The following is an 18,564-nucleotide window of genomic DNA, read 5'->3' as shown; positions in this document are numbered from 1 at the left end:
TTATAATGAACTAATTTTAGGAAAATTAAAAAAAAGACCATGCTGATTTATTTTAATGCAAGAAACGGGACAGTGTCACATCACGTTGCATCTGTTCCTCTGCAGTGCCCCTTGGATGCAGATGGAGGGGTGGCCTTGTTTGCTGCGTGGGGCCACGCTGCTGTTCAGGAGTTCTTTAAACAGGAGTAGAACGTGCCAGTTGTAGCAGGCAGAACACTCGATGTAGCCACACCGCCACATCCTCTTCACCAGGTCACTGGTACTCCGGCGCGTGGTGAACCGATGCCTCTGTAGATCTCTCTTGTTTCCAACCACGATGATTGGCGCTTGCCTTGTGTTTGGCCTCCTGTCAAAACACGAGAAATTAGTACATCCAATGGACACAAAAGGTTGAAGTAATTCAGCGGGTCAGGCAGCATCTCTGGAGAAAAAGAACAGGTGACGTTTTGGGTTGAGACCCTTCTCCAGACTCCCTAAGGCTAGCCTCAGACTAGCCAATGCCACGGGCTATGAGCACCTACCACTACACGCTTCAAACGCTCTCAAAGTCTCAGAAATGTACAATCCAACGCCACATGTACAAGCCACCTGAGACCTAATGGCAAAACATCCATTTGGAAAATGGCTTTATGCTTCTATCACCAAAATAAAGAAAGGAACAGCAGATGCTGGTTTATATCGAAGGTAGGCACAAAGTGTTGGAGTAACTCAGCGGGTCAGGCAGCATCTCTGGCGAAAAAGGATTGGTGACGTTTCAGGTCCAATCTGAAGAAGGGTCCAGATTCAAAATGTCATCTGGCCTTTTTGTCCAGAGATGCTACCTGACCCACTGAGTTACTGCAGCATTTTGTGTCTACTTTCTCTAAGCTGTCTTGATTAATAGAACATAGAACAGTACAGCACAGAAACAGGCCCTTCAGCCCACAGTGTCTGCACCAAACGCAATGTCAAGACCAGCTGTGACGGTATTGCAGCTGAGCAAAGGGATCTACAGAGGCAGGAGGGAGGAGCTGGCCAAAGTTGACTGGAAAGGGACCCGAGCAAGGATGCCAGTGGAACAGCAATGGCAGGAATTTCTGGGAATAATTCGGAAGATGCAAGATCTTTTCATTCCAAAGAGGAAGAAAGGTTCTAGGGGGAGAAAGAGGTGATCGTGGCTGAAGGGGAAGTCAAGGACAGAAAAAAACTACAAGAGAAGCTACATAACATTGCAAAGATTAGTGGGAAGCCAGAGGATCGGGAAGCTTTTAAAGAACAACAGAAAGTAACTAAAAAGTCAGTACGAGTGAAAAGGTGAAGTATGAAGGTAAGCTAGCCAATAATATAAAAGAGCATAGCAAGAGTTTCTTCAGTTATATAAAGAGTAAGAGAGAGGCAAGAGTGGACGTTGGACAGCAGATGGAATATAGTGTAGCAAAGTGTGGAGTCGTGCGTTTTGGTAGTAGGAATAAAGGCTTATACTATTTTCTAAATGGGGAGAGAATCTAGAAATAGGAGGTGCAAAGGGACTTGGGACTGCTGGTGCAGGATTCCCAAAAAGTTAATCTAATCAACACAAGCATTTATTTCAAGAGACTTTGTATACAAAAACAGGGATGTAATGCTGAGGTTCTATAAGGTAATGGTAAGCCCGCATTTGGAATAATGTGAGGAATATTGGGCACCGTATCTGAGGAAGGATGTGCCGGCTCTGGAGAGGGTCCAGAGGAGGTTTACAAGAATGATCCCAGGCATGAGTAGGTTAACGTATGATGAGCGTTTGTCGGCACTGGGCCTGTACTCGCTGGAGTTTAGAAGAATGAGGGGGGACCTCATTGAAACGTACAGAATAGTGAAAGGCTTCGATAGAGTGGATGTGGAGAGGATGTTTCCACTAGTGGGAGAGTCTAGGACTAGAGGTCATAGCCTCAGAATTAATGGACGTTCTTTAGGAAGGAGATGAGGAGGAATTTCTTTAGTCAGAGGGTGGTGAATCTGTGGAATTCTTTGCCACAGAAGGCTGTGGAGGTCGTCAGTGGATATATTTAAGGCAGAGATAGATAGATTCTTGATTCCTACAGGTGTCAGAGGTTATGGGGAGAAGGCAGGAGAATGGGGTTAGGAGGGAGAGATAGATCAGCCATGATTGAATTGCGTAGACTTGATGGGCCAAATGGCCTAATTCTGCTCCTGTCACTTACGACCTTATGATCTAACTCTTCTCTGCCAGCACACAAATTGATATTCCTCTATTTCCTGCATATCCACATGTTTATCCAAAAGTTTCTTAAATACCACCATTGTACCTGCCTCCACCATCACTCTAATATTGGCATGCATTACAACCGGTTTCACTGGATATAAATAGTTGGTGAAATCTGACAGTTCTAATCACAACAAAGGTAAAGTAATATATTTATAAATAAGAATAAGATCTTCGGTTTCCTCCCACACTCCAGAGACGTACAGGTATGTAGGTTAATTGGCTTGGTAAATGTAAAAAATGTCCCTAGCGTGTGTAGGAGAGTGTTAATATGCGGGGATCACTGGTCAGCGCAGACCCGGTGGGCCGAAGGGCCTGTTTCCATGCTGTATCTCTAAACTAAACTAATACTACATTCTTCCCATTATAAAGCCATTAATTAAGAATGAGTGGCAACGTATTTACACAAAGACTGGTGGGTATATGGAATGATCTGCCAGAGGAGGTAGTTGAGGCTGGTACTATCTTAATATTTAAGAGACATTTGAACAGGTAACTGGATAGGATATGTTAGGAGGATTATGGACCAAGTGCATGCAGGTGGGACTAGTGTAGATGGGGCATGTTGGTCAGCATGGGCATGTTGGTCAGCATGGGCAAGTTGGGCCACAGGGCCTGTTTCCACTCTGTATGACCCTATGACTCTAATGTGACTACATATCTAATCATTTGCAACCTCTAAATATTCTAACGTTATTTACAGGCAATGATTTGCATTCAATCAATTTTGTTTTGGTGGAAAATGTAATCAGCAGCATTTTAGCTCAACTGGTAGAGCCATTGCCTCACATCACCAGAGACCTGTGATCGATCCTGACCCCAGCAGCTGTCTCTGTGGAGTTTGCACGCTCACCTCATGACTGCGTGGGTTTGCTCTGGGTGCTCCTGTTTCCTCCCACATCCCAAAGACGTGTGGGTTTTGCAGGTCAATTGGCCTCTGCAAATTGCCCCTAGTGTGTAGGTGAGTGGTAGAATATGCGGGGGAATTATGGAGAGAATATGGTGCCTCTTGCATGCGGGCTCAGTGTTTCTGTACACTCGCTAATCGGGGATCGGGGGTATGGCAATAATCCACCGGACTGTTTGTAAGATAGGTTTGTAAGTGTTAGCACTTTGCACATGTGACACTAAAAGCATCATTGACCATATGATAAAGCTGGATTAGATTAGGACATTTAGATTGCCCCCCCCCCCCCCCCCCCCCCACCGTGTGCAGGGAGTGGATGCAAAGATGGATAACATAGCACTAATGTGCATGGGTGATTGAGGGTTGTTGTGGACTCGGTGGGCCGAAGGACCTGTTTCTATACTGTATCTTGCAACCAATCAATCAATGAGGCAGGACCATGGGCATGTTTGTTTAGATTTAAAACACTGGTTCGGCCCTGGAGCAAACTGTTGTGTACTGTGTGAACAGTGAGCCTCCCATCCTCATTCACAATAAACTCAAGGGGCTGCCAGCCTTGAGTTTGCATTATTCTGCCCGTTGATCTGTTCGATGGGATTGTGTGAAGGGCTGGGTTAAGTGGCAGCTGTAAATGAAGCCGAGCGTGTAGGTGAGAGGTGGAATCTAACGAGAATGGTGAGAATAAAATGGGGTTGGTGCAGGATCAGGATAAAAGGAGTGTTTGTTTAATTGTCCACCAGATCTCTGCGTGCGGAAGTGCCTGTTTGGGTGGTGCAGGAGGCTCCCCCAGTACACAGAGGTGGTCGGGCGAGGAGAGGGATGTCGGGTCACAGTTTAAGGATAAGGGGGAAGTCTTTTAGGACCGAGATGAGAACGTTTTTTTTCACACAGAGAGTGTTGAATCTGTGGAATTCTCTGCCACAGAAGGTAGTTGAGGCCAGTTCATTGGCTATATTTAAGAGAGAGTTAGATGTGGCCCTTGTGGCTAAAGGGATCAGGGGGTATGGAGAGAAGGCAGGTACGGGATACTGAGTTGGATGATCAGCCATGATCATATTGAATGGCGGTGCTGGCTCGAAGGGCCGAATGGCCTACTCCTGCACCTATTTTCTATGTCTATGTCTATGTCTCTATGTCATGGGCCTGCAGCAGCCTGGGGCTTACCTGGGCTTACCTGGAACTCCAGTACTTCCAGCATGTGGACCGGATTTGGACTTTGGACATTTTCTTTGTAGACGGCGCCAAAACATGGTGACTGTGCATTTGTGGGTTGTGCAAAGGAATTTCACTGTGCTGTGCACCTGTGACAATGAAGTGCCTTGCAACAATAAAGAACCATTGCCCTTCCCCATTGGCACCACAAAGGAGAAAGTCTCTCAAGGGCCAGGATCTTGACTCCATTGCACCCCCTTGTGGCCACAGGCAAAACGGCTGGAGTGGGATACTGAGGTGATTGGACAGACAGGTCTATAATGTGCACATCCCATCTACCAAACTGCCCAAACCTTTTTGTATCTTATTGTATAGTTGATATGACAAGTTACAAGCAATAACATGACTAAGCCATGTTGAATGCACTGGCTACATTATTGCTGATTCATCATATATATTGCAATGTCGGCAGAAAGATAAAAGGGAGATGTGTGGGGCAATTTTTTTACATGGAGGGTGCTGGGGGCTTGGAATGTGCAGCTGAGAATGGTGGTGGAGGCAGATATAATAGTGGCATTTAAGAGGCTTTTAAATAGGCTCGGAATGGAGGGATATGGATCATGTGCAGGCAGTGGAGAGTTTATCTTGACATCATGTGGACCAAAGGGCCTGTTCCTGCGTTGTTATTATTCTTATATTTATAATATTCTTCTTTTAAATGTTGTTATCATTGTTCTTTATCTCTCCACATCATCATCTATAACTCTCATTTCCCTTATCCCTAACTAGTCTGAAGAAGGTTCTCGACCCGAAATGTCACCCATTCCTTCTCTCCAGAGATGCTGCCTGTCCCGCTGAGTTACTCCAGCTTTTTGTGTCTATCTTTTGTTATTATTCTATGTTCCAAGTACAAGAGGGATACATTTGTTGGCAATTACATTGTTGAAGGAGTGTTGGGCCTTCCTGAATGGAACAGTTTTCAATGCTTCTGATCAATTAATAGCCAAACAACCACGAGCTTGAATTTCCCACACTATTCTGATAATGACCAATTTGCAGTATTTAATTACTGAATTTAATTCTGCAAATCACTTGCACATTGCTAATCTGTCACTTGCCAGTCTTTGTCCTGCCCCAATCTCTCTTTTCCAGCTTTCTCCCCCCTACTACAACCAGTCTGAAGAAGGACACAAAGTGCTGGCGTAACTCAGTGGACCAGGCAACATCTGTGGAGGAGAGGGATAGGCGAGAGTCTGAAGAAGTATCACAATCTGAACCTCGCCTATTCACGTTCTCCAGAGATGCGGCCTGACATGCTGAGTTACTCCAGCAGGTTTTGTCCGCCATTGTAAACCAGCATCTGCAGTTCCTTGTTTTTACAGACTGAAAAAGGGTCCTGACCCAAATCTTCGCCTATCCATTCCCTCCACAGATACTGCCTGGCCCGTTGAGTTACTACAGCACTTTGTGTTCTCAGAGTTATTGAGTGTGGAAACAGGCCTTTCAGCCCAACTTGCCCATAACAGCCAACATGTCCCATCTACACTAGTCCCACCTCCCTCAGTTTGGCCCATATCCCTCGAAACCTGCCCCATCCACGTACCTGTCTAAATGTTTCTTAAATGTTGCGATAGTACCTGCCTCATCTACCTCCGAAGGCAGCTCATCTATACACCCACCACCCTTTATGTGAAAAAGTTACCCCTCAGGTTCCTATTAAATCTTTCCCCCCTCACCTTAAACCGATGTCCTCTGGTTCTCGATTCTCCTACTCTGGGCAAGAGACCCTGCACTAGATTGTGTGTGATTAATGTCTGGAGATGTTGCAGCAACTGCAGGCCTGTAGTTGTGGTGGGGGGGGGGGGGGGGGGGGTACAGTAAAGACACTTACCTGACTTCTGCAATCTGCTGCCATATCATTTTCACATATTCGAAACTATCCAGGCAGCAGATGTCGTACACAAGGACGTACGCGTTTGCATTCCTAATCCCCCTGCACCTCGAGTCAGACCACTCCTCCAAAACACAAGCAGAAAGAATGTGTCACCTTTACGTGCACAGCTGGACAGTACGGCCACAAGAAATGTGTAGGAAGGAACTACAGATGCTGATTTACACCGAAGATAGACACAAAATGCTGGAGTAAGCCCTCCTTGTGGCAAATGCTTTAATTTAAAAGTAAATTATGCACCTACTTATTCAGTCCCATTTCCTGGTTGTGCAATTGTAACTAATGAGAGTACAATATTAGAACCAGAGTACGTTCTTGATTAGCACGGGTGTCAGGGGTTATGGGGAGAATGTGCAGGGAAGAATTGCAGATGCTGGTTTAAATCGAAGATAGACACACAATGCTGGAGTAACTCAGCGGGTCAGGCAGCATCTCTGGAGAGAAGGAATGGGTGACGTTTCGGGTCGAGACCCTCCTTCAGATCCAAGAAGCCTGACTTGCTGAGTTACTCCAGCATTTTGTTACAATCTTTCTACGAGACCATAAAACATAGGAGCAGCAGAAGGCCATTCAACCCATCGAGTCTGCTCCGCCATTCAATGATGTCTCATCTATGGGTGAGCTCCTTCATTGACTTGCTCTACTTTTGGTTTGTGCCGCCTAAAGGATTTTAATTTAGCTTAGTGAGACAGCATGGAAACAGGCCCTTCAGCCCACCATGCCGACCATCATACCAGTTCTATGTTATCCCACTTTCTCATCCATGTCCTACACACCAGGGGCAATTTTACAGAGGCCAAATTAACCTACAAACCCGCACGTTCTTGGGATTTGGGAGGAAACCGGAGCACCCGGAGGAAACCCAGGCGGTCACAGGGAGAACGTGCAAACTCCACACCGAGAGCGCCTGAGGTCTCCATCGAACCCGGATCTCTGGCGCTGTGAGGCAGCAGCTCTACCAGCTGCTCCATCGTGCCCCGCAGTCTGGCCACACACTTAATAAAGAAAAGACAAAACATTTAAATGTTATTGATGTACTATCATGTGAACAATAGCATGGCTAAGACCACGTTAAACACATACCAAAAAAACCCCACACACACACACACACACCCACAGAGTGCTGGAGTAACTCAGTGGCTCAGGCAGCATCTCTGGAGAAAAGGGATGGGTGGCATTTCAGGTTTGGGACCCATCTTCAGGCTCCCGACACGAAATGTCACCTATCCACGTTCTCCAGAGATGCTGCCTGACCAACTGAGTTACTCCAGCACTTTGTGTCTCTCTTTGTAAACCAGCATCTTCAGTTCCATTGTAAATGCAACATGTCAGTTTTGCTCAAGATTCCAGCATCTGCAATTTTTTTTGTGTCTACATTTTAAATGCCCATGTCAGTTTTTGCTGAAAACTCCAGCATCTGCAGTTCCTTGTATTTTTTTTAATTGGCATCTGCTGGCAACTCTCTTTTGCGTTGAATTGCTCGTTAGTTGTTCTCGCCGGCAGAAAGCAGGCGAGTCATGTTGCATTAGTTTTGAGGTTCCCCAATCCTCTGCCGCGCTGCTTCTCTCTCTCTGTATCTATCTCTCTCTCTCTCTCTCTCTCTCTCTCTCTCTCTCTCTCTCTCTCTCTCTCTCTCTCTCTCTCTCTCTCTCTCTCTCTCTCTCTCTCTCTCTCTCTGTCTCTCTCTCTGTCTCTCTCTCTGTCTCTGTCTCTCCCTGTCTCTCTCTCTCTCTCTCTCTCTCTCTGTCTGTCTCTGTCTCTGTCTCTCTCCCGTGTCTCTGTCTCTCTGTCTCTCTCTGTTTCTCTGTCTCTCTCCCTGTCTCCCCCCCTCTCCCCCTCTCTCTCCCTCTCTCTCTCCCTGTCTCTCTGTCTCTGTCTCTCTCCCTGTCTCTCTCCCCCTCCCTCTCTCCCTCTCTCTCTCCCTGTCTCTCTGTCTCTGTCTCTCTCCCTGTCTCTCTCTCCCTCTCTCTCTCTCTGTCTCTCTCCCTGTCTCTCTCTCTCTCTCTCTCTCTCTGTCTCTCTCCCTGTCTCTCTCTCCCTGTCTCTCTCTCCCTGTCTCTCTCTCTGTCTCTCTCTCTGTCTCTCTCTCTCTCTGTCTCTCTCCCTCTGTCTCTCTCTCTGTCTCTCTCTCTCTGTCTCTCTCTCTCTGTCTCTCTCCCTCTGTCTCTCTCCCTGTCTCTCTCCCCCTCTCTCTCTCTCTGTCTCTCTGTCTCTCTCTCTCTGTCTCTCCCTCTGTCTCTCTCTCTGTCTCTCAGTCTCGACAGCACATTCCTCTCCGGCGCACTAGTGAGATTCCTTCTGTAAAATGCAGAGCTGACGTGACCTAGATGTCGTTTCGCTGGACCGCATGAAATGCAGGAACTTTGTTCCGACCTCAAGCGCACACGCTATAAAAACAACACACTGTGAGTTGTGGCCGGAGAGAGAGGGGGTGTGGAACTGAACAATTGTGGCTGGGTCTAGGAACCCGCATTGCGGGCGGTGATCAAGGAGAGTCACGTCCCTTCTGCATTTCGCAGTGGTTTCCACGAATCGACGTGACTGACAGCAGGGGAAACAATATTGGGGATGGATAGGGAGAGACGATGAACCTGATGACACAGAGACAGTGGCGGGCACTCAGGATGGGGAAAATGGTCCATTGAACAAGAGTGTAAGAAATCAGAGAACTCAAAATGAGCACTAGTTAAGGTATTTATTCACAAAATACTGGAGTAACTCAGCAGGTCAGGCAGCATCTCGGGAGAGAAGGAATGGGTGACGTTTCGGGTCGAGACCCTTCTTCAGAAGTTAAGGGAAGTTACTGGAATGAAGGTGTCTTTTTCTTAAGGCAGGCACAGAGTGCTGGAGTAACTCAGCAGGTCAGGCAGCATCTCTGGTGAAAAGGGATAGGCGACGTTTTGGGTCAGGACCCTTCTTCAGACCCTATCCAGTTCTCCAGAGATGCTTATGACCCAGTTCCCTAATTTAAAGTAACTTAATCTTACACTCCCCATCCCCTTCCTCCACCCTCGTCGTTTTACCAGTTCTCCAGTTCTCCACATTGTTTCTCTTGAGATCACACCTTCCCCATCCAACTATGGACCTACCAGGCCCCTGCCTGAGGCCATTTGTGGCTGGCCCCGGATTAGTCCAACCATTTTCTCTCCTCCTCTTCAATCCCCCCCTCCCCCCCAGCACCTCATACTTTTAGTCTGAAGAAGGGTCCCTACCCGAAATATCACCCATCCTTTTTCTCCAGAGATGCTGCCTGACCTGCTGAGTTACCCAGCACTCAGTTACCCAGTTACTCAGTTACCCAGAACTCAGTGTCTCTCATTGGTATAAACCTGCTTCTGCAGTTCTTTCTTTCTACATTATGTTTTTTCTTAGTTCTCCACAACTACCATTTAAAAAAGAAAAACAAAACTACATTGGCTGGAGAAATTCTGTGGTTTCAATACTTTGCTTAATATGTTGGCTGCCTGTGTAAAGCAAGTACTAACTGGATCTGGGAGAGAGAGAGAGAGAGAGAGAGAGAGAGAGGGACCCCATATTGACCTTAAGAGGGACTTAAAATATATTCAATGACCAGTCTGAAGAAGGGTCTCGACCCGAAACGTCACCCATTCCCTTTCTCCGAGATGCTGGCTGACCTGCTGAGTTACTCCAGCATTTTGTGATACCTAAAATAAATCCAAAATGCCCACTCCGCTCTGAAATTTCACAATTTATTGCAATTGCAATCGTTAATCGCACAGATTTTCATCTGAACAACAGCGATGCAGATAGTTGATCCTTTTATACCTGATTTTAATCACTCGGTACAATTTAGGCTGAATGCGCTCATATATCATGCTCTGCTACTGTCTGAGAGCTATCCCTTGAGATCTGAGAGGTAATTAGTTTGGCCTTTGATGTGACCTTTTCCTTTCGCAACGGTTGAATACATACAAATTTTCGGGATCTTCATCTCCGGGAATCAGGAGGGAAGTTTGTCTCACAAGTGTCCTGTACAAATAATACTAGATATGAATTAATAGGCTTGTATACACTGGAATTTAGAAGGATGAGAGGAGATCTTATCGAAACGTATAAGATTATTAAGGGGTTGGACACGTTAGAGGCAGGAAACATGTTCCCAATGTTGGGGGAGTCCAGAACAAGGGGCCACAGTTTAAGAATAAGGGTTAGGCCATTTAGAACTGAGATGAGGAAAAACTTTTTCAGTCAGAGAGTTGTGAATCTGTGGAATTCTCTGCCTCAGAAGGCAGTGGAGGCCAATTCTCTGAATGCATTCAAGAGAGAGCTAGATAGAGCTCTTAAGGATAGCGGAGTCAGGGGGTATGGGGAGAAGGCAGGAACGGGGTACTGATTGAGAATGATCAGCCATGATCACATTGAATGGCGGTGCTGGCTCAAAGAGCCAAATGGCCTCCTCCTGCACCTATTGTTGTCTATTGAAAGGTAACTTCTGTAAGCAAATGTTTGCGCTTAGTGGGGGCGATGATAATTTCAAAGTATACCTAGATTAACTATCAAGCTCCACATGCTCTGTACCCTCGTTAAATCAGACGGGAAGAAGGAATTAAAAAAGGTACATTTAGAGTATCAGAAATTGGTGTAAGGCATGATAATGTGCTTGACTTTATTAGTGGGGCATAACTTTCCCAAGTGGACATCAGGAGCTATATGTTAAGATGTTCACGAAGATAGTCACAGATGAAGTAAAGGCAAACAATACAATAAATGGTTCCTCAGGCATTATATACAGGGTCCTCCAGTGGAGAGGGCAAAACTTGATGTGTAGGAAAATAACTGCTGATGCTGGTACAAATCGAAGGTGTCACAAAATGCTGGTGTAACTCAGCAGGTCAGGCAGCATCTCAGGAGAGAAGGAATGGGTGACGTTTCAGGTCGAGACCCTTCTTCAGACTGATGTTACCTCACAGTTGCCCAAGACATTGGTGAGCCAGATTGATTAGTAGGACTAGATGTTACAATCCCTAAGGTTTGCACTACAATTGACTGGTGTTGTTCTTGGGGGTGACCACTAGGTGATGTTGCTACCATTCCGACACATCTTCAGTTGTGTACCTCAACGTCACTGGGTGTTTCGGCCTTTTATCACAAGACACCCTCAGTCGAGGCAGGACCACCGCAGGGTGATCAGTCCTGGGTGTGTGTCTTATGGTACTTAAGAGTATTGTGTTCAGTTTTGGTACCCTGCTACAGGAAGGATGCCGTTAAGCTGGAAAGAGTGCAGAGACGTTTTATGAGGATGTTGCCAGAACTCAGGGCCCGATTTATAGGAAGTTGGGCAGGCAAGGACTTTATTCCTTGGAGTGCAGGATGCTGGATGGGGGGGGGGGGTGATCTTATAGAGGTAGATAAAACCATGAGGGGGAATAGATAGAGTAGACGCATGGTCTTTTACCCAGAGTAGGGGAATCAAGTACCAGATGACATAGGTTTAAGGTGAGAGGGGAAAGATCTAATAGGAACCTGAGCGGCAAATTTTGCGCACAGAGGGTGGTGAGTATCCGAAACACAGTGCCACAGGAGGTAGTTGAGGCAGATAAAACAACAACATTTAAAAGACATTTGGACAGGTACGTGGGTAGGAAATGTTTAAAGGGACATGGGCCAAACAAAGACAGGTGGGACAAGTGTAGCTGGGGCATCTTGGTCAGCATGGGCAAGTTGGGCAGATGGGCCTGTTTCCTGGCTGTTCACCCTATCTATCCCCCTCATGATTTTATACACCTCTATAAGATCATCTCTCAGCCATCTGTGCTTCAAGGAATGCAGTCCTAGTTTGCCCAACCTCTCCCTTTAGCTCAGGCTCTGGAGTCCTGTAAACATCCTTTTAGTACTTCTCTGCACTTTTCTCAGCTTAATGGCATCATTCCAACAACTCAAACTGAACACAAATCTCTAAATTCGGCCTCACCAACACTTTATGTAACTCTAATATAACATTCCAACTTTATAAGTTCATAAGTCATAGGAGCTGAATTAGGCCATTCGGCCCATCAAATCTACTCCGCCATTTCATCATGGCAGATTAATCTTTCTCTCTCAACCCCATTCTCCTGCCTTCTCCCCATAACTCCCGCCACCCTTACTAATCAAGAATCTGTCAATCTCCACCTTAAAAATACACAATAATTTGGCCACAGCCGTCGGTGGCGATGAATTCCACGGATTTACACCCTCTGATTAAAGAAATTCCTCCTCATCTCCTTTCTAAAGGTACGCCCTTTTATTCTGAGGCTGTGCCCTCTGGTCCTAGACTCTCCCACTAGTGGAAACATCCTCTCCACATCCACTCTATCCAGGCTTTTCACTATTCAATAAGTTTCACTGAGGTCCTCCTTCATGTTTCTAAACTCCAGCGAGTGCAGGCCCAGTGCTCATCTTCCATTTATACTTCTATATAAATACCCTGGCTGATCAAGGCCAGGGTCACGGACAAATATAAAAGCCCAATAAGCTGCATCAAATCCTTTGGAAACCTGTTACACTTCAGGGGAAAGGTTAAAAGTTCAGCATCTGATAGTTATGGCAGAGGAAGGAATTCAATCATATGCCCTGGAGGAATGAAACAGTTGCTGAGCTCTAGAGACACTGGGAGGTTTAGCATCACTTTAGAACAAGGGCATTGAAATCACTTCTTAATTAAATCCATTAATTTAATACACAGTTATAATAGGAATGAAAATAGGGAGAGGAGCGACTATGAACACTTGCTTAAAAAATTGTCCCTTTTATAATATTGTCCACATTTATTGCTCAAATCAGAATCAATATTTGGCTCCATGAAAACATATGGGAAGGTGTTATGGATTAATCCTAACATAGTATGTGGGGCAGCAATAACATATAGACAGAAAATGCCACTTTTAAAGTCCCACCAACACCAATGGAATAGGTCATCTTACCAGCAGTAACATCTATGTGATACTGGGTATCTCAACATGAGAAGGTGAAATTGTAGAGTGCCACTCAACCACGCAGTTCAATGTCCGTGTGATCAATGCAATGCTGGGGTTAATTACGCAAAAAGGATAGCCACATTACTGCGGATTGGTAACGATGGACCGATCTTCCCATATTCAACTCACTCTTATTATGGCTTCATTATATTTGCCCTATTGTAGATTTTAAGCTTTGGGGGAAAAAAAACCTCAAGCATTTTGTGCAGAAAATACTCCATCTGCAATAAACTCAGTCAGGTGTTAAACGAGTTTTGCAACAGTGAAGGGTTATTTAACATCCCAGTGCTAAGCATGAACTGATAGCGCTGAACTGATGATGTTTGTAATGGCCTTTGGAGATCTTACACAGCATCGTAGAATCATAGAGCTGTTCAGAATGGTAACAGGCCCTTCGGCCCACATTGCCCATGCCGACCAAATTGACATATTGGGCTAGTACTGTTTGCCTGCATTTGGTTCTTACCCCTTTAAACCCTTTCAATTGGCTACACTAACATGGTTTCCAAATAGGTTTATCTGCTAACAACTGCTTTTCATATCCATATCAATATATCCGTCCAAATGTATTTTAAAAGCTGTAATTGCACCCGCTTCTGGCAGCTCATTATGATACAGTCTACCCTTCAAATGAAAAAGTTGCTCCTGTGGTCCCTCTTAAATTTCGCCCCTCTCACCTTCAGACTATGTCATCCAGTTTTAGAATCCACTACCCTGGGAAAATACAGTGAGTGTTTGCTTTATCAATGCCCCTTATGATCTTGTAAACCTCAATCGGCGTGTTTATCACCAAGGTTTCCCGCATCCCCGGTCTCTAAGAGCAGCTGGATACACAAGATATACAGTATTATCGGATTATGATCCTCAAATACATTTTCTCGGTCAACCATTCCATAAAAGCGGATAAGATATTTCAAAATAGGGGCATGGTGATTAATTATTCTTTTTGCAAAATCGTTTCATTACTTTCATGCTTTTTAACTTTATTTCTTATTGCAAAGAGGTATTGCAAGTTTAAAAAAAAATTAAGATACCCCTAATCTCAAACCACTGCTCAATTGTGTAGGAAGGAACAGCAGATGCTGGTTTATACCGAAGATAGGCACAAAGTGCTGGTGTGAATCAGGGGGCCAGGCAGCATCTCTGGAGAAAAAGAATAGGTGACGTTTTGGGTCAGGATCTCTCTTCAGAAGCATATAGAAACATATAAAATTCTTAAGGGATTGGACAGGCTAGATGCAGGAAAAATGTTCCCGATGTCGGGGGAGTCCAGGGCCAGGGGTCACAGTTTAAGAATACAGGGTAGGCCATTTAGTACTGAGATGAGGAAAGACTTTTTCACCCAAAGAGTTGTGAATCTGTGGAATTCTCTGCCACAGAAGGTAGTGGAGGCCAATTCACTGGATGTTTTCAAGAGAGAGTTAGATTTAGCTCTTGTGGCTAATGGAATCAAGGGATACGGAGAGAAAGCAGGAACGGAGGTACAGATTTTGGATGATCAGCCATGATCATATTGAATGGCAGTGCTGGTTCGAAGGGCCGAATGGCCACCTACTCCTGCACCTATTTTCTATGTTTCAGACTGAAAGTAGAGATGGAAGTGGGAGGTGGAGAAAATAAACTGGAGGTGACTGTGTATGAGTTTTCTCAATATTGCGATGCAAAATACTACTCTTCTGTCAGAATACTCCATTGCATCAGATGTGGGTTTTTAAAATCCGTTACCACAGGAGCAAGTGGCTGTACGGCTGAAAGCTGGAAATAAACACTAGCTTAAAGGTAGCACTGAAAACAGTCATAAACAATACTGTCACCGTCTTTATTTGCTCAAAGCCTAAGAATGAATACGTATTGAATGTAAGCAGGGCCCTCTGTACACAACAGGCATTCTGCACTTTCAGCCGAACCATTAATGCATTTACCTGCACAGTCACAGTAATAAAGTCGCAGCGATAAGGAGTTGCCTATTAGCTGTGTGATGAGCAACTCAACATCAGTGGTAATACATTCCAATTGGCTGCACTGATGTGGCTTCTAGGTAAATTTATTTGCAAACGATTGTGTTTTTCAAATAATTTGGTGTAACTTCTTTCTCAGACTATAAAAGAGACTTTACTCAAGTCAAGTCAAGTCAAGTTTATTTGTCACATACACATACACGATGTGCAGTGAAATGAAAGTCAATTAAGAGGCAGAAGTGTGTCTGTTTGAGGCTGTAATGCATAGGATTACAAACAAGCAACTCTCTGCATCACGTAGTAACAGGCCATTCAGCCCAACTCGTTAATGCTTACATCCATACGCTACACGAGCCTCCTGCTATTCTTTATACAACACAATCAGTTTAGTTTAGTTTAGTTTAGAGATACAGTGTGGAAACAGGCCCTTTGCCCCACTGAGTCCGCACCGACCAGCGATCACCCCATACACTAGTTCTATTCTACGCATAAGGGCCAATTTATAGAAGGCAATTTAACCGACAAACCTGCACGTCTTTGGGATGTGGGAGGAAACCGGAGCACCCGGAGAAAACCCACGCGGTCACAGGGAGAGCATACAAACTCTGTACAGACAGCACCCGTCGTCAGGATGGAACTCAGGTCTCTGGCGCTGTAAGGCAACAACTCTCCTGCTGCTCCACTGTGCTGCCCTGTACAAACCAAATACAAATACACAGACGCACCACTGACATTGGTTCCTTTCTCCTCTTTATTTTCGCTAGTTGCCTCAACTGTTGTTTGTGGTGGTTTCATATTCTCACCGTTTCTGGATAAAGACATGCAGGTTTGTGGGATCATTGGCCTCTGTAAATTGCCCCCCAGTGTGTAGGGATTTGATGAGAAAGTGGGATAACTTAGAACTGGTGTGAACGGATAATCGATGATCAGCGTGGACTCATTGGGCTGAAGGGCCTGTGTCCATGCTGTATCTCAGAACTAAATTAAACTCAAGATTTCCTAGAATCCCACCATTCACGATGTCTGTCTTTGCCTCATTCGTACTCCCAAAGTACATCACCTCACATTCGTAGTTACCAGTTTTAACTTTCACTGTAAACATCTTCTGAAACTCTTTTTTTATATAAGCTTAAAGCTTCCTAAGAGTAAATCATCAGTTTACTCTTTATCAGAAAAATAAGCAGTGATGTATTTGGTGGCGGCACAGTGGCGAAGCGGTAGAGTTGCTGCCTTACATCGCCAGAGACCCGGGTTCAATCATGACTACGGGTGCTGTCTGTGTGGAGTTTGTACGTTCTCCCTGTGGCCGCGTGGGTTTTCTCTGGGTGTTCAGGTTTCCTCCCACACTCCAAAGATGTACAGGTGTGTAGGTTAATTGGCTTTGGTAAATTTGTAAATTGTCCCTAAATAGACCTAGTTTATAGGATTTCTTCAGTCTGAAGAAGGATCTCGACCCGAAACGTCACCCATCCCTTCTCTCCTGAGATGCTGCCTGACCTGCTGAGTTACTCCAGCATTTTGTGAATAAATACCTAGTTTATAGGATGATCGCTGGTCGGCAAGGACATTGTGGGACAAAGGTCATGTTTCCGCGCTGTATCTCTATACAGTCTATTCAGTGGTGAATACAGAATTTGCCTGCAGTATTCAAGCTAAGGTAGATTACAAATTAAAATGACATATTTTAACTATCTACCTGCCAATTAATATCCATATATATTTAACCTATTTAATCATCACATTTCCTTTATACCGTGTACACTCCACATTTGATGTTTCCTTTTGGCAAGCTAGGACTTTATTCTTTGGAGGGCGGAAGGCTGAAGAGGGATCTTCTGGAAGTGTATAAAATCATGAGGGGAATAGATAGGGTGAATGTACAGAATCTTTATCCCCGAGTCCGAGAATCAAGAACCAGAGGACATAGATTTAAGGTGAGAGGGGAAAGATTTAATAGGGAACTGTGGGGAATCTTTTTCACACAGTGGATGGTAGGTATATGGAACGAGCTGCCAGAGGAGGTAGTTGTGTCAGCTCGTTCCATTTTAACAGCATTTAAAAGACATTTGGACAGGTACATGGACAGGAAAGGTTTCGGGGGACATGGGCAAAATGTGGGCTTTAATGGGACATCTTGGTTGGCATGGGAAAGTTGGGCTGAAGGGCTGGTTTCTGAGCTGCTATGACCCTTTGACTTAGTAATACATCGATGAGTAGTGAGGGTGAGAAGTTTAAATTTAGGTTAATTAAGCCTAAAATTAATAAATCTAATTTTATAGAGATGTATAAATTCACGAAGGAAATAGATAGAGTGAATGCACAGAGCATGTTTTTTCAGGGTGGGGGAAATCAAAAACCAGAGGGCAAAGGTTTAAGTTGAGAGGATAAAGATTTAATAGGGAACTGAGGGGCAACCTTTTCACAAACAATGTGTTGGGTATATGGAACGAGCTGCCAGAGGAGATAAAACCCAATTGTATTAGGTTTATTCATGTTAAGTTCAATAGTACTAAACGTGTACCGAGGAACAGTTAAGTGCTTTGTTTTGCACGCTATCCGCTCAGATCAGATAATACTTTACATAATTACAATCAAGTCAAACTCAAGTACAAAAGGTAGAGCAAAGGGGGTGCAGAATATAGTTCTCAGTGTCGTAGTGCATTAGTTCCAGGCACAGCGATCAGTTATTGGGTTGAACGAGGGTGATTAGGTTGAGGGTTCGGGAAGAGTCACAGTGGGGGTCGGCTACATATCCCTTACCTGGGCGCCGGTGGCTGGAAACGTTGGGATGTGCGGGACCTCCACGATTTTCAGGTCGTAAATGTGTCCGTCCAGCAACACCGAGGCTCTGTGGACCTGCTTGCTCCTGGTCGGGCTGTAGATTGGGCTGAAATCGTTGTAGAGAAACTGTCGGATGATGGCTGTCTTACCTACCCCGGGGCAACCGAGCAGGGCGATGGTGAAGGTGCCGCTCATTGCCTTGCAGTCAGCCTCCTTGTGCCGGACCAGACCGTGGACTCCGCACAAAGGCTTCCCCTCTAGGTGCGATGTCTCACAATCCCCGCCGATCTACAGAGTGCTAGAAGTCTCTTGGCCCGGGGAGGGGATGGAGTGGAGACACAAAGTGCTTGGAGCAACTCAGCGGGTCAGGCAGCATCTCTGGAGGACATGGACAGGCGATGTTTCTGGTTGCGACCCGTCTTCAGACTGGTGGAGTTAGAGAAGTGGGAGTGGGGCGAAGGCTGGCAAGTGATAGGTGGATACAGGGGAGGGGGGGGGGGGTTTAATGAGCGGCAGGTGGGTGAACTAAATGACAAAGGCTGGTGGTGAAAAGGAGACAAAAAGGAGGGGGGGGGGTCAGATGAGGAGAGGATGGG

General features: G+C 45.3%; 1 protein-coding gene across 1 annotated transcript; it reads right to left on the bottom strand.

Annotated features, from left to right (window-relative positions):
- Positions 1–75: 75 nt before the first annotated feature.
- Positions 76–18,289, bottom strand: rasl10a (RAS-like, family 10, member A). The gene is made up of 3 exons (XM_078421507.1): positions 17,948–18,289; positions 6,193–6,317; positions 76–346 (listed from the first exon to the last, which is right to left on the bottom strand). The coding sequence occupies exons 1-3, from the start codon at positions 18,161–18,163 to the stop codon at positions 76–78; spliced, it is 612 nt and encodes a 203-aa protein (XP_078277633.1). The 5' UTR covers positions 18,164–18,289.
- Positions 18,290–18,564: the final 275 nt, after the last annotated feature.

Source organism: Rhinoraja longicauda, chromosome 25 (genome assembly GCF_053455715.1).
Source record: "Rhinoraja longicauda isolate Sanriku21f chromosome 25, sRhiLon1.1, whole genome shotgun sequence".
NCBI lineage: Eukaryota > Metazoa > Chordata > Chondrichthyes > Rajiformes > Arhynchobatidae > Rhinoraja > Rhinoraja longicauda.
The sequence above is the reverse complement of the archived record's forward strand: the minus strand, read 5'-3'. Positions and strand labels throughout refer to the sequence as shown.